Raw genomic sequence first — 14,578 nt, forward strand, 5'->3', positions numbered from 1 at the left:
GGATTGGAATATCGAAATGTACAAAAACATGAGCATCTAGATTTAGGATTTTGAGATCTCAAAATGCACTCAAATAATTCTATAGCATGTTTGTAGCATAAGAAAAATGCCAATGAGCCTTATGTATTCTTTGCATAGCTACCATTGAATTTTGAAGCTGAGAAAAGATTATTTAAAAATTGTAAATGTTTTTTTCTATTCTGTGCAAAAGCATTCTTTACCGGTGAGCTGCTAGGATGATTTTCAGTAGATATATTTGCTAGCTTTTTCTGAAGTAAGCTTTACTGAAGAGAACGTATGTAAATGTTAAATGAAGTCCCTATGTGTAGAATCCACTTGTCATTCCGTTGCAATCATTCCGGCTGAGAGTCCTACTTTTACATGCACCTTCTGGGGCGGATACACCTGAACAAAATCAGCTGAAACTTTCAAACTCCGGTTTCAGTTTCTTTCGCTTCTTGTTCTTACCTAAGACAGAAATTTTGTCCAAACTTTTGCCCCTTTTTGTGTGTGTAATGTTGCTATATCGTGAAAACAGGTCATACAAACTACAAAAGCGCCACCCTGTGTCTGTCTCGGCTACTGTTTACGCCTTGTTTACAGGTGTTCCCTTAGAGATGTGATAAGGTCTATTGTGCCTTTTGTGTGCAGGCCGCCAGGTGAGAAAGGTGAGGTACATTGCAACAGTACCGGTGCACCCTGAATACACCGGGTACGCATGAGGGTCGGGCGAAGTTTGTTAGTCTTGGACATACTGTTTTAATAGTTTACTTCCTTGGCTACTGAAGCTGGCACGCACTTGCCGTTAGAACGGTTAGAAGTACAAAGTAGGCCACGTGTGGCAAGCTTTGTGTCCGTGTGTTTTAAGACCCATATTCTTGCTGGTAATGTAACGTTTTTTCTGACGATTTTTGGTCACGTAGGACAGCAAAGAATGAAGTCTATAGCAATCAGAAATGGCAAGCGGAATATACGGAAAAGGCGCTCAAAATATGCCTGTGAATTGAGCGCGCACCGTTTAGGAGTCTTCACAGAAAAATCATGTTCGGAGTTTTAACTTTTTTTTTGCTGATAAATGCATACGTAACGCGTTATGCACCCGTTTCACAGCGTCACCAATCGGAGAGTCAATGTGTGGCTTTGAATTATACGGTCAGTTCGAAGTCTTTCAATAGGAACAACCTGGGTGCAATAAAAAGGAAATGACTAAGTGTAGTGTAGCAGTTTTTCAAATCATCCCGGGTTTGTAAATTTTAATATATATCAATGTACTTTTTGTAAACCTTGGAGATTACAACCTTGGTTAAATGTAAAAACTACTCTTCCAAACAAACAATAAAAGTCCCATACAAGTTCACAATTTTATCTACTGTTTGTACAAAATCATGTTTGTCTTACTATACAGCAAAACAAATTCTGATTCTGCATACACTTGATGTTTTCCCATATGTATGTACCTTATGCATTGACCTTTTTGTAATAATTTGGGTCAGAACTCAACATACACTTCAACATCAGTTCAAAACAGTAATAGTCTTTAATTGATTTTCACAGCATATGAAATTCTTTTTAAAAAACTTAAAGGAAACTAGTCTTGAAAGTTGCGCAATCACAGAAAGCAGCAAAGCAATATCAGATAAAAACAGATCCCTTCTTACTTTCTTAAGCCAAGGTCTTGCATGCTAAACGAATTTCTAGGGTGGGAGTGGGTACACACAATAAAGCACAACATTTCAACACAGACCAACATTGCAGAATATTTTTCATAAACACAAAATGTCATCAACACAAATACTGAAAGTACTTCCATTGAATACTAAGTTTACTTTCACAACATGTAACATCTGAGCATTATCAAACACAAAACCCAAGGAGTTTATAAACTTGTTGCAAAAACACATTGATCTACATTCAGAATTCAGATGTTTGCTACAAGTACTTGTTGTACATGTACTTCTTAACACCAGTAACACTTTTTCTTACACAAGATGATCTTAAAGTAGCTGTCTACTGTCTCAAGTCCTAGCTTTTTGATGACATAGTTTTTCCCTGAACCACCTTGTGTCAAAGGTTAACTTTGTAGTTGTACTGTACTTTATTTAAACAATATTCTATATTGAAATACAAGGTTTTCTCTATCTTTCAGTTTCAATGTTTCCTACTTTATGGATATCTTAATCTAATACTAGTACCCAAAGGAAATCACTTGCATGAGCAATAAATATTTGAACCATCCATGATAGCAAGAGTGGTAGGGTGAAAGATTACATATTTTCATTAACAGTAATGAAAAGACGTCCTTTATTTCCCAACATTTGGGTGCAAGTTTTGTCTGATGAAGAGGGCCAGTGAAGATGTTGCCTTTTCGCTGTACTTTCCCACGAAGGCCGGAGCAGCAGACACCCCAGAGCAGACCTTCATCACGCCTACGGAGAGAGCATTGTACATTAGAGACATCTAGCTGTTATGGAATGAACTGCACCCACTGTCATTAGGTTAAAGTTTTTGCAATGACGTCAGCCAGCTCTGATGATTCTTTGCTATACATAGTCTCCATTTACAAATTTACACTTATGTATTGGCAACTAGAAGCATGTAATGCTAGTACAATAGAGGAAGGACATCTAGTGGTTTTGCATGGTACTGCAGCATAATGCTGCATCTATTTCTAGACAGGGAACAAAATCTACCCTTGTGTCACACTCACAGAAAACACCCCTACTAGGAACTGTGAACATATCAAGATGCAAAATTTTGTTCCAATACAATACAATACAATACAATACAATACAATACAGGTAAATTTAAATTTTTTTCCGTGCCAAACTTACCGGAATTCCATCCATTTCTCACATTTTCAGCCATCTCTTCGGTGCTGGGGACCTACAAGAAATATTACATATTCAGTCTTGTAATACTAAGAATGTATTGAAGACCTTTGAATATTGTTTTAAGATTGTAAAAAGTCTTAAAGAGTTAGGAACAAACAACATGATGATGTGGTAGTACCAGTTGTAAGTTTTAGGATAGAATTTTTTAAAAAAGCAAGAACGAAGAAGAAACAGGAGGGAGTAGCAAACTCAAGATGGCAACAAGAAAGACAACTATTGAACAAAGCCATCAAAGAACAACACAATGTGTATTTCTAACATCTAACATGTTGATTGAAAAGAAAAACGATGACTGTACAAACATCAAATTCACATGAACATATGCTCAATATTTGTACTTAAACATTGATTTGAATGTCTGGATTAGAAACAAATTGTATTTGTTAGCGTTGCTATAGGCAATCATGTATACTGGGCTATTTCATTTCAAAATCACAGGTGGCGGCAGTTTTTATCTCTCAATTACTTTATTTCCAATGATTTTTGAACCAAAAATCATGGACAACCCCCCAATGTTTTGAAATGGAATAGCCCTCAAGTTGTTTGGTGTGTAACACTTGAAACCTTGAAACTTTCACAGTAGTTTTATTTTTGCAGTTTTTGCAGTGACCTCTGCACCTAAAAACTTTATGACACCAAGTGTACAAATATGTATTTGTATTACTACTGAGTAGTATACTGCAGAAATGTTTGGACTGCAAATTAGAAACACTGCAAAAATCTCCTTTTCCCTCCTATCACAAAATAAAACCAGCGTGAAAGTAAATGAATTGACAGTACTGTGCTAGTCTAACCTGAACACCACCAAGTCGCTGAAGACATGGAAAGAAACAGATACAAAGCACAGGATGAGAGGCGAAGAGAAACAGCTGTCTACATACAGTTTTGATGCAAACAGAAAGACAGTACAGTGGCACCTTGTGCATATATAGTAGCTGTACATACATGTATGAATTTTTCTTCTATTCATTTTTGCATGAAGATAGTCTTAATTTTTTCCTGAGAGAAAGTACAGTTTTTTTTTAAAGCAATTACAGTCAAAACTTCTAAGAAGACCATGTGACAAGACTGACATGTCTGCTCAAGGGTTGAATCATGTTTTCTACAGAAATGAATGACTTACCAAAAGTAACAAGGATTTTGGGCTAAAACTAAAGTTCACCAAATCTAGTAGCTCTTGCCTTATGTATGAGTAACATATATAATATCTATTGTATCATTTTTTGTCGTCACTTACCTCCTTGACATATGGTGGTTGCTTAGCAACCAGCTGGCCACTGATGCGGGTAAATGCCTTAGTGCTCTGTGACCCTTCACCCCAGATGCCCTGGTCATAGGTCAAGTACAGGGCACCTCCACCAATCACAACCTTTGTTACATTCCTGTGTAGGGAAATTCAAAACACTGTAAATGAGGAATTGTCCGCGTCTCCGCGATGGTTTTATGTTCCCGGTTTTCGCAGTGACCTTTTCACTTCATTTTCGCCTCATCACGAAATAAAAACCACGCGAACTTATAGGCATTTACAGTAACAAAACAGAGATATCTGTTTGCCACATCCAGTCAACAATGGGTTTTTTTTTGTACTCTGGCCACACTGACTTGTAATGTATTTGTAGTGACGTTGTACATATGGATGACATCAGCACGCTTCTTCCATTTGAAAAAAAATTAAGACGATAGTGTAAATCATACAAAGAAGCAGCAAAATGACCAAATATATGCCATGAATTTCAAAAAAATATCGAAAAATGGTACAAATGTCTTTTTGGGCCATGTGTATCTGAAAAATTTAATTTTGTGCCCTGAGCAAAGTCCTCCAAAGTCAAAGAAGAAGTGAAAGAATAAAACTATAGAATTAGAAGTAACTGTTTGATATACAATGTTCTGTGTGTTCAGTCATTTGTTCAACCTTCTTGACCACTTCGATTTAATAATCAAGAACTTTTCTTTTGCCCAACTTTTTTTTCACCCAGATGATGTCAACCATATTATAACCAAATCAGTATGGCCTCACAGGGTGCAAAATACCTGGTTGCATGTTGCACAGTGCAACAAGATTTCGGTTGGTGCAAGTTAATTCAAAACCCAGGTAGCGTAATGTGCAACCTTATATTTTGAGCCAAAGATCTCAATCGGAGCCCTGGAAGCTCACAAAAACACAGTGTCACTCTCATAAAATTCTGTATATCTTCAATTGAAATAAAGAAATCAACACTTTTTCGTTTTAAACCATCCAAAACCCTTCATAGATCGTGGAATTTGAGATGAAAAAGACGAAAACACTGCCCTCGGCTAAACAAGATGTTGTTAGGTCAATGGGAACACAATACTATCTAATTTATATTTTGAAATATTAGTAGTATTATGCGCTACATACGAGCTTAATTTGAAGAAATCGGTGAATGTTGCTGGAGCAACCTGAAATTTGGATGTGCAACCTAGCATTTGCCCTAGGTTGCAACATGGGCAACCTGGCTCAAAAAAATATTTTGCACCCTGCCTCAGAAGATCAAGGAGGTTAAAATGTTCAAAAAAAGATGATGCTAATTTGGAGGATCAACATGAAAACAGAGTCTGAGGGAAAGTCTGTAACGTCAACTTTGTACACCAAGGGCATCATATACATTGGCAATTATACATACTAGTACGCTACAGTACTATGTAACGTTACACTAACAAAACACTAATGGAATATTATGGTTCCGTTACTAATAATTTATAGACAAAGAACGCAGAAAAAAGGGGAGGGGGTAAAACGTTTACACAGAAGAATTCATTGATTTGAGAACGAAAAATGAACATGAGAATCGTCAGGGTAGATCTATGATATAACAACTAAATCAACATAAGCATATGATCACTCCAAATAGGACAAAAATCAGTCAAATCGACCAAAATTACGTAAAAAAGACATACTTCACCAAGGACAGCGCCATCTTGGATCCTCCAGCTGACCTTTGAACGTTATTGACCTTTAACCTCTATTCTTGCAACGGACTGTGACTGTGACCTGGTTACAAGGCACGAGGCACATGGTCTCACTTACAACCTATTGTAAAACATCCAATCTTGAAGCCAAGGGGCACAGGATCATTTTATGTTGAAGTATGGTGGGTAGTTGAAATAACATTTTTTCCTCATCACATCTGCTTGGACATCAGTGAAAACAGGTGTATGATTTGTCATTGGAAGGTTCTGTATCTTTCTTGTCTGCGTAAAAGTTGTGAAGGAATTTGTGCAATGATTACTGTAGGTAGTTACGATGTGCAATGAAGTGATTTCATATTGGGCTCCCTAGCAGGTTTCATTGTAACTGCAGTTGTTTGTATGTCGGTTCCTTTGGTATATCAAAGGGTAGATTGAAATACATAATACACGATTGCAAGTCTAAACTGAAGCTTTATTTCAAATTGCAGCAAACGTAATGTGTTTTACATTATAGCTTTGTGAAAAGGATAACTGGAGGTAGGTCTGGATCTGTATAACTTTTTTTGTCGAAAGAATGTGGTTTAATATTGACAGAAAATACACTCCCATGTTTTACAGATGGCAGGGCGGACATGGATGGTTGTTTTGCTGGCTGCAGTTGTGATCGGCTGCTATATTTACTTTGATGGCTATGACCCTGGTAAGTCCATGCATCATATCATTAATTGTAGCTTTTTGATATTGAAATTGATCGTTTCTTTGAGTTTGAATGTATTGGTCTATCATGACTACATATGTGTAAATCTAAGGTATCAATGACCTTGTAGGTAATGTATTAACATAAAGAATGTTGTGTGGTTGAAGAATTTGAAGAAATGTGGTAAGATTATGCTAGTCCACTGTTTGAACTGCACATGCGCAGTGTGATGAGATGTCAAAGTTGAAGGCTGCTGAGACATAAAAAAAACACATGCATAATATGGCGTCCTCTGCTCTTGGCATCGAGCACGTGCACCATGTCTATAAGTTAGGGGCCTATACCTATGCACATATGTGCAATTCAAACTGTGAAGTAGCTTATTAATTACAGGAAATTTATTTTTCTATTTTTTTGTTTTATTGACAATGCAATAGCGCAATACACTGCTGCGATCAACTCAAGCAGCATTGCTGATTTTGTCTGCTCTTAAGTTGTTTGGAAACAAAATAGATGGAGCCTCTGAAAATTGGTTTCCAACACAAAAGCAATACATGTACAGTTACCAAATGTAAAGTCAATTATTTTCCTTTGTTGTAGAATCCTTGAGGGGAGCCAGAGTTGTCGTCACTGGCTGCAGTACCGGCATCGGGGAGCAGATGGCGTACCACTACGCAAGGCTGGGGGCAAAGGTCATCATCACAGCCAGGAGGGAGGCACGACTCAAAGAGGTCAAGTTCGAAATAGTCTGTAGTCATCATTGGGACAACAGTATATGTACAATTATTTTTACAGACATTCATAGCTAGATGATTAGCCCAGGTGGCCATCTATGTAGAAATTATTTCTGGTCCACCCTGTATTTGTCCAGGTTGTAGCTAAGATGAAGGACCTGGGAGCCCAGGAGGCCATCTATATACCAAGAGACATTATTTCTGGTCCACCCTGTATTTGTCCAGGTTGTAGCTAAGATGAAGGACCTGGGAGCCCAGGAGGCCATCTATGTAGCAGGAGACATGGGGAAAGCAGAGGACTGTGAGAGAACCATCAAAACTGCTGAGGAAAAGTTTGGTAATTACAATTACTACTACCCACCGGTAAAATAAATATTTTTGTTTTATAATTATATGCATGCCACGACAGCTGGCATTAGAAATGAAACACCACTTCAAGACAAGAAGACTTCATCAAATTTTGGGATCCAACTATGATATTATAAAATTTCAGGCAATTTTTCTCTCAAAGTGTAACTTTTCCGTTGCAGTTTTAGAAAGAATCACTTACTTATCAACTCACTCACTATCCACTTACCAACCTGATGAAACGTACTATTTACAGATCACTCACTATCCGGTATTAAAACTATTTTTTTTAATCAACTTGCCAAATGTGCACAGGGGGGCTAGACTACCTAGTGTTGAACCACATGGGTTCGAGCTTTAAAAGGGAAGGCCTTTCTCTTTGGGACGGAGACATGGCATTCCTGGAGGACTTCACCAACATCAACTACCTGTCGTACGTACGACTGGCATCGCTGGCGCTACCCATGTTAGAGCAGAGCAACGGTAGTGTGGTGGTCGTGTCATCGCTTTTAGGTAAGACTAAAGAAACTATTGTTCATTTGCAAATATAAGCTGGCTCATAGTTTAAAGCATTGTGGATAATATGTCAAAATTGAAGGCTCCTGAGACATTGTCTAGATAAGAACTGTTCACAAGTTAGGGGCTGACACCTTTTGAGTTGAGCATATTACAACTGCTTCTGCCAAGTTGTTATCTTTTATCATCTTGTTCTTGGAAAAAGTTTTTTTTTTTTCTTCTCAAAAATGCCAACATCAAAACAATAAATTTTTTGTTTCATTTTTTTATTTCATTTTTTGTCTTTCTCAAGTTTACAGTTCATTTTCTTTCATTACTAATTGTAAGTTTTTATGTTTTGATTTAAGATATCAGAAAAGATGTTGTTTTTTCATAGATTTATCTAGATAAAGTTAAAGATTGTCACAAACATTTTCTTTGAGCCATGCCTTCTAACTTTCCTACAGGTAAAATCACAGGTACTTTTGTGGCTGGCTACTGTGGGGCAAAGTTTGCACTCGATGGATTCTTTGGATCTTTGCGACAAGAGCTTCAACTGAAGAAGGCAGATGTGTCAATCACGCTGGTTGTGCTGGGCTTGATCAACACAGAACAAGCCATGAATGCAGCAAAGGTGAAAGGATTCATATTTGTCACATTTGGTATCATACTGCAGTTTCAGAAACTTCCGTGTGAAGTCTAATTAATCCAAAGCAAGCTTGTTTTTTTAAAGCAAGTTCATCTCTATTTTTTGTAACATTTGGTATCATACTGCAGTTTAAGAAACTTCTGTGTGAGGTCTAATTAATCCTGAGCAAGCTTGTTTTTGTATAAAGCAACTGAATCTCTCTTTCTTCTCTCTTGAAGGTCATGGGAGCTGAAGACCTTGCAAAGACCATCGCTCTCTCTGCGGAGGATGCCGCCGTGGCGATTATACGGAGCGGCGCCGTCCGGCAACGTGAGCTGTACTACCCGTGGATCATGGTGTGGCCGTTGGCCAAACTCAGGCCCGTCTTTCCACAGGTTCTTGATTGGATGGAAGTGCAAAAATCTGCTTAAACATAACAAGAGTCCATACAATACAAATATGTCAGAAGCTTATAATGGACTTTGCTACCAAAACTACCAGTGTGAACCTTTCCTATAGAGAACTTCCATGTAGCACATTTTGGACATGGGGCCCATCTACACTTGCAACGGACACACCAAAGAATGCCAATAGAACAACCATTTTATTGTATATCAACATTAATACAATCCAGCAAGTCATGCAACATGATGACATCTACATGTATACGTAGTAAATTTGACTGTTTGGTCTGTAATTGTATCAGGGCTCACATGAACAAATCTGCTAATTGTTTTAGATGGTCAAATGTGTATTACAAATGTAACATAGGTACATGTGTATAAGCAGTTGGATGTCTATTTGGAAAAGCTTTATCAACATTCGTGGTAAACAATTACAGAAAATTTCTCAAATGACCATTTTTACATGATGCTACATGAACATAATACATGTACTTTAATGTATGGGCATGAGCAACCAAATGTCTAATAGTTGCACTTGAATTCTATCCAATTTCTTCTTCTCATGTCTTGAGTAGTGAATAAATAAAGTGTATATTCAATTCGGCTGTACAATCTTCAATAATGATTTAATGTTATACCTTGTAATATATGAATACGAGGGAAAAGATGTGCAATCAAATATCTTTTTCTCAGGATACACTGATCAAGTCACAGGAACTATGTTGCACCTGAAAAGTAAGAGAAACACAGTGAGTTGTAATTATATAGATCAAAAGAGCACACAGAAGCTGTTCTGTCATTAATTCTTTTGTAAAATTCCAAGAGACAAGAGTTTAATGTTACCATAATCATGAACTGAATGTATATTTCATAAATCAAATGTAAAATGATTTTCTCTTTGACATCTCTGGTATCAAATAAAAACTCTTGAAACTGATTTTAAAAATTACTTTTTGTTCATTAATGAAAATAGTCCCCACTATTCAGTGCTCAAAAGCAGAAACTAAACTTCGAGTTAGGTCTCAATCAGAAGTTCTTACCCAAGGAGGCCTCTGCCAGACCATCTCTGGGGTCTCAAACCAAGGTTCATTGTGTTCTCTCCTCTCAAGACCTTGACTGGAACCGTTTTCTGTGGAAAGCAGTTAACTTTTCAACTTCGATTCATGTCACTGTAGATCGATGGATTTACTTGAAACTCAGGATTCATAAATGGGAGAGGGGAGGGGGTGAAGGTTTGCCTGGGGAAATTACAGTCACTTCCTTTGCCCCTATCATGATACAACATACTACTTGTATGTTGCAAAGCCCTTTGATAATGGGGAAAGGGGTCAGGGTAAGAGGGGGGGTCAGACTCAGAGTACGAATACTTACCCCCTCACTATGCTGCACAACCTGTGCTATGTTCTGTAGGCCTGTGAAGTTCCCTGGAGTCACTGACCCAAACTGTAGTACCAGGTCTCCTACCTGAAGACCCTTAGATACAAGATAGAGAAAACACATGTATGTTATAACTCAGTACAAAAGTGTAAAGTATGTATTCACATGATGTTGTCAGCCTATCTGATTCCATATTGGGGTCCCTACTTTCAGTGAATCGTTGACCAATCATTTCTAGGCGTCTAAAAATCTTCTGATATTCTTAGATAACCACCAAATGTCCAAAGTTCAGAAATGGAATAACAAAAACTTACCAATGAAACACAAACTTTGAAAGACACTATAAGTAGTATATGCTTAAGCCATGATTTATCAAAATGCCGATACAAATATATCAGACTACCTTCAATTATGCGAACAAAAACAAAAAAATAACAAAAATTTTCTTATCTTTTTTCCAACCTGCTGACTAATCTATGAACTGATTTGGTTGAAAAAGGAAGAAAGGAAAACTCTACCTTAAAAGTGTATGACAAAGAATGTCATGAAATAATTGTACTCACAGCTGTACTAGCAGGTCCGCCTGCAGCTACATTGTCCACCCTGGCAAAGGGTTCCAGCTTGTCCGTATTTTCCGGTCGGACGTCCATTTTCTCCCCCTGACCCTTCTCCCTGGCCTGGGCATGCAAGTGATGCAGTCCCTCCTCTATCTCACGCATGATGGCCTTGTGGTCATTCTGCAAACCTGCCGGGAAAGTTTAGAAAAGTTATTTTTAAAAGTTTGTAAAACTTTTACTGGGTAATACAAAGTGACATTAACCCAAGGTAGGGAAATATGGTTGGTTTAATATTACTATTGGATGGGTTTGGGTGTTAAATAGCTCTTGTTTGTTATAAGCTTCTTAAGGAAATGCGATAGATAACTCGTAGTTGTACGTAGCCCTTTGAGGCATGAAAGCACAATAAAAGGTCCTTTAGTCTAAGAGCTCAGCATTGATTTTTAAAGGTAATAGTCTATATAAATCAAACAGAATTTTTCTCAACTGATGTAAGGCTGATACTCTAATGGCCAATCTAACTAATAGCCAGTATCATACCATATCATAAGGCATGTATGAAATACCATTACATAAAAATCGAGATTTAAAAAAATTAACCTCCTTGCTACATATATATTAATTGGGTATGTAGAACTTACAGATGATGTTGTGTCTTGCCGTCCTGACCTGGTACACGTCTATGTCTGATCGTGGAAAGTCTTCTGTGTCAACCAACGGTCCACTCATGCCCACTCCCTTTTGCTACAGCACAGTGGGGAAAAACACAATGAATTTCAACATAAGTCATTTGATACCAAAAAACTGATTGCATACAAATCTAAATGTATTGAGTAACAAACTATATAAAATATATGCACTTCAAGTCTTTTCTTAATGTTTTACTTGAGGCCAGAATTTGTAAACAAAGACGGCATGTCAGAATGAACAAGCAGAAAGCATAGCCCCCCCACCCCCTTCGTTTCAAGTCAAAATTTTAGACAAAACCCATGATTTTCTCGAATAATACATAGCATAGATTTAAGCCTTGATATTTGTTAAGATCTTACCGATTCTAAAACCTCCTGCCATGTCTTAATTTCCTCCTCAATTTCATCTTTTCTGGCCATCAACTTTTTCACATCGTCTGCAGAGACGGTCGCCGCCATCTTGGATACTGTAGCTGTAGGGAAGTTTGGTAATCTGCAGTACTGAAATATACCGCAAGGAAGCAGTACTGCACTGTCAGATTGTAATCAGTTCAAACTTTTTCCTAGATTGCTAACGTGCATGAATGCAGTCAAACGATCAATGTGTATCATTTCAAGTGCAGGTAGGTCTGGAATCATAAAACGATGTAAGAGAGATACTTTGACATATCCTGTGTGTTTTGAAAGGTTTCCAAACCCATTCAAATTTGGATCAACTAGCTATTTTGACATAAATGTTACGTGCAAGTCGTTATGGTCTCTATATCGTATGAGAAAACAATGCAGACTTTTCTTTATGAATATTTATCGGTGATTCCTTCATAATCCCTTCGTTTAGCTCAGCTAGTAGTGCTTCCTACCTCTGATCTCACGTTTATGTCTCCTGCAGTAATAAACCTTTGCCGCTGGGCGACGCTTTATATCAAATATTTGCCAGGCCCACTCAGAATCTGGAATATTTGCTTTTTAGATCAAATGCAACCTCCAGTAAATAAAGCTCACAATACTACCAAGTTAATCATTTCGATATTTTAGTTGATAAAGCATCTATAAAAAGGACCCCCCACACACACGCACACACACACAAAGAAAACAAGACTGGCAATGATAAAAAGACATTGCCATGGCGACGGTGGTTGTTGTTTTAATTTTTACTGTACCCTGCTTAGGGCACAGTGATAGGTGGTGCTGGTCATACAGGATTTCTAACGAAAAGGGCTGTTCTACTGGACAAATACACAGACACGCACACACGCACACACACAGACACAGACAGCGACAGTTCCACTAGATTCTACCAGACACACCCCACTGCCAGAACGAACATCGATTTCATCACAGCCTGATCATGACAACTGAAAACAGCCCACGGACCGGGTTCCCACCATACAAAATGACTATTCTACTCTGATAGGACTTCTGTTTACATGAACAACATGTTAGGCCAAATCTACACAAATTTTAACATCATAGTCCACTTACCAACAGACACAGCATACACCATGCAACAGCTTGTACACTATTTATGTTCCATGAACTATAGAACTAAGTCCTCTAGAGCGTGAATGGCCAGGGATGTTAGCTAAGGATGGAATCCCAGGATGGAATCCCAGGATGGAATCCCAGGATGGAATGCCAGGATGAAATGCCAGGATGGAATCCCAGGATGGAATGCCAGGATGGAATTCGAGTCCCACTGGAATACCAGGAACACCAGTCATAAAGGAATTTGCCAGTAATTCCTGGAGCCCTAATGAAATGCCAGCCTGGGAATCTTAATCCACAGAAATGTTGTTGTGTAAAAATGTGTCCCATGTGTTCTTGGAAGTGTACAGGATTATATCAGCAAGAAAGTGGCATCTTATCAGCAGGATAATCATCTAGTACTAGTACAACTGGCTTGCTAAATTTCCTTGCGACAGTGAAATTTTTCATTGATCGATCTGGCTTGGACATGTTCCCAATGTCATGAATGAGGTTAATGCCATTTAATTAATCTGCTTGTATAGGTAACTGAAGCAGCGTGTGCACAATCGTTATCAGTACAGAGTTGATGCAGTTATTACCTGTTCCCTGAAGAAAGACATTAAATCTTACAGTTGTAATGACCAGCATTAGGGCATCTAAAAACATTGTAACAGACACACATCGTTTTAGAAAAGAGCAATATTACTGTAGAGCTGAGGTCTTAAATGGGTCATGTATACATAAGCCTGGCACATCTGGTAGACAGATGTAGCTGCCTGTCTAGGTTATCTACTAAGGAGGAATTTCCCGAGGGAGGCTTTCTGTCTGACTAACATTCCTAACATTCTTATTGTCTTAATATGCCTATGGACACATGCCTGTACAATTCCTAGAATAGTTGCAATCTGCACACAATACTATATCATTTGGCTCGCCCCTGAGGCGTCGCCAAAAAGTAGTTTATTCAGTTGGATCCAGGTGGCATGCAGTCAGTCATAAAATATCCCAAACATGTGAAAAAGAAATAGATTCTATCAAAGTACGACTCAGAAACTTTAAAAATAAGTGGTATTGTATTGTTCATGGCGATTTCTAAAACTACTAGTATATCAGTTAGAGAACACTTGTTTGACATACTCTAAATAAGGGCGGAGTCAAAGTCCACTTGAGTGACAGGGCTAGTGTAACGACCCGCCACCTGCCATATAAGGGCACTTCACTTCTAACGGCTCAGTAGTTTGAATTTTACACAAACAAAGCCGCGGGGTTGAAAAGTTCACGCACAGCCTGACACGCTCAATACTTGCAAGGTTGCATACAGTTTGATTAGGAAGTACACATTATAGACGTTGTTTATTAT

General features: G+C 38.1%; 3 protein-coding genes across 6 annotated transcripts; 1 reads left to right on the top strand and 2 right to left on the bottom strand.

Moving 5' to 3' along the window:
• Positions 1–1,349: 1,349 nt before the first annotated feature.
• LOC136425231 (MICOS complex subunit MIC13-like) lies at positions 1,350–5,917 on the bottom strand. Of its 2 annotated transcripts, XM_066414026.1 has the most exons (5): positions 5,811–5,917; positions 4,129–4,273; positions 3,686–3,703; positions 2,832–2,883; positions 1,350–2,426 (listed from the first exon to the last, which is right to left on the bottom strand). In XM_066414026.1, exons 1-5 carry the CDS (start codon positions 5,828–5,830, stop codon positions 2,302–2,304), a joined length of 360 nt encoding a protein of 119 aa, XP_066270123.1. In that variant the 5' UTR covers positions 5,831–5,917; the 3' UTR covers positions 1,350–2,301. The 2 variants fall into 2 exon arrangements, with proteins under 2 accessions (XP_066270123.1, XP_066270124.1); XM_066414027.1 differs by lacking the exon at positions 3,686–3,703 and having other exon boundaries at positions 1,519–2,426; positions 5,811–5,915.
• Positions 5,890–10,065, top strand: LOC136425228 (hydroxysteroid 11-beta-dehydrogenase 1-like protein). 3 transcript variants are annotated; one of them, XM_066414023.1, is made up of 7 exons: positions 5,890–6,004; positions 6,441–6,522; positions 7,120–7,250; positions 7,479–7,590; positions 7,917–8,114; positions 8,564–8,730; positions 8,964–10,065. In XM_066414023.1, the coding sequence occupies exons 1-7, from the start codon at positions 6,002–6,004 to the stop codon at positions 9,153–9,155; spliced, it is 885 nt and encodes a 294-aa protein (XP_066270120.1). In that variant the 5' UTR covers positions 5,890–6,001; the 3' UTR covers positions 9,156–10,065. The 3 variants fall into 3 exon arrangements, with proteins under 3 accessions (XP_066270120.1, XP_066270121.1, XP_066270119.1); XM_066414024.1 differs by having other exon boundaries at positions 5,933–6,064; XM_066414022.1 differs by having other exon boundaries at positions 5,979–6,086.
• Positions 9,310–12,246, bottom strand: LOC136425230 (26S proteasome non-ATPase regulatory subunit 9-like). Its single transcript, XM_066414025.1, has 6 exons — positions 12,112–12,246; positions 11,704–11,806; positions 11,069–11,250; positions 10,500–10,601; positions 10,169–10,257; positions 9,310–9,856 (listed from the first exon to the last, which is right to left on the bottom strand). Exons 1-6 carry the CDS (start codon positions 12,208–12,210, stop codon positions 9,832–9,834), a joined length of 600 nt encoding a protein of 199 aa, XP_066270122.1. The 5' UTR covers positions 12,211–12,246; the 3' UTR covers positions 9,310–9,831.
• Positions 12,247–14,578: the final 2,332 nt, after the last annotated feature.

The sequence above is a fragment of the Branchiostoma lanceolatum genome, chromosome 19 (assembly GCF_035083965.1).
Source record: "Branchiostoma lanceolatum isolate klBraLanc5 chromosome 19, klBraLanc5.hap2, whole genome shotgun sequence".
In the NCBI taxonomy this organism is placed as follows: domain Eukaryota; kingdom Metazoa; phylum Chordata; class Leptocardii; order Amphioxiformes; family Branchiostomatidae; genus Branchiostoma; species Branchiostoma lanceolatum.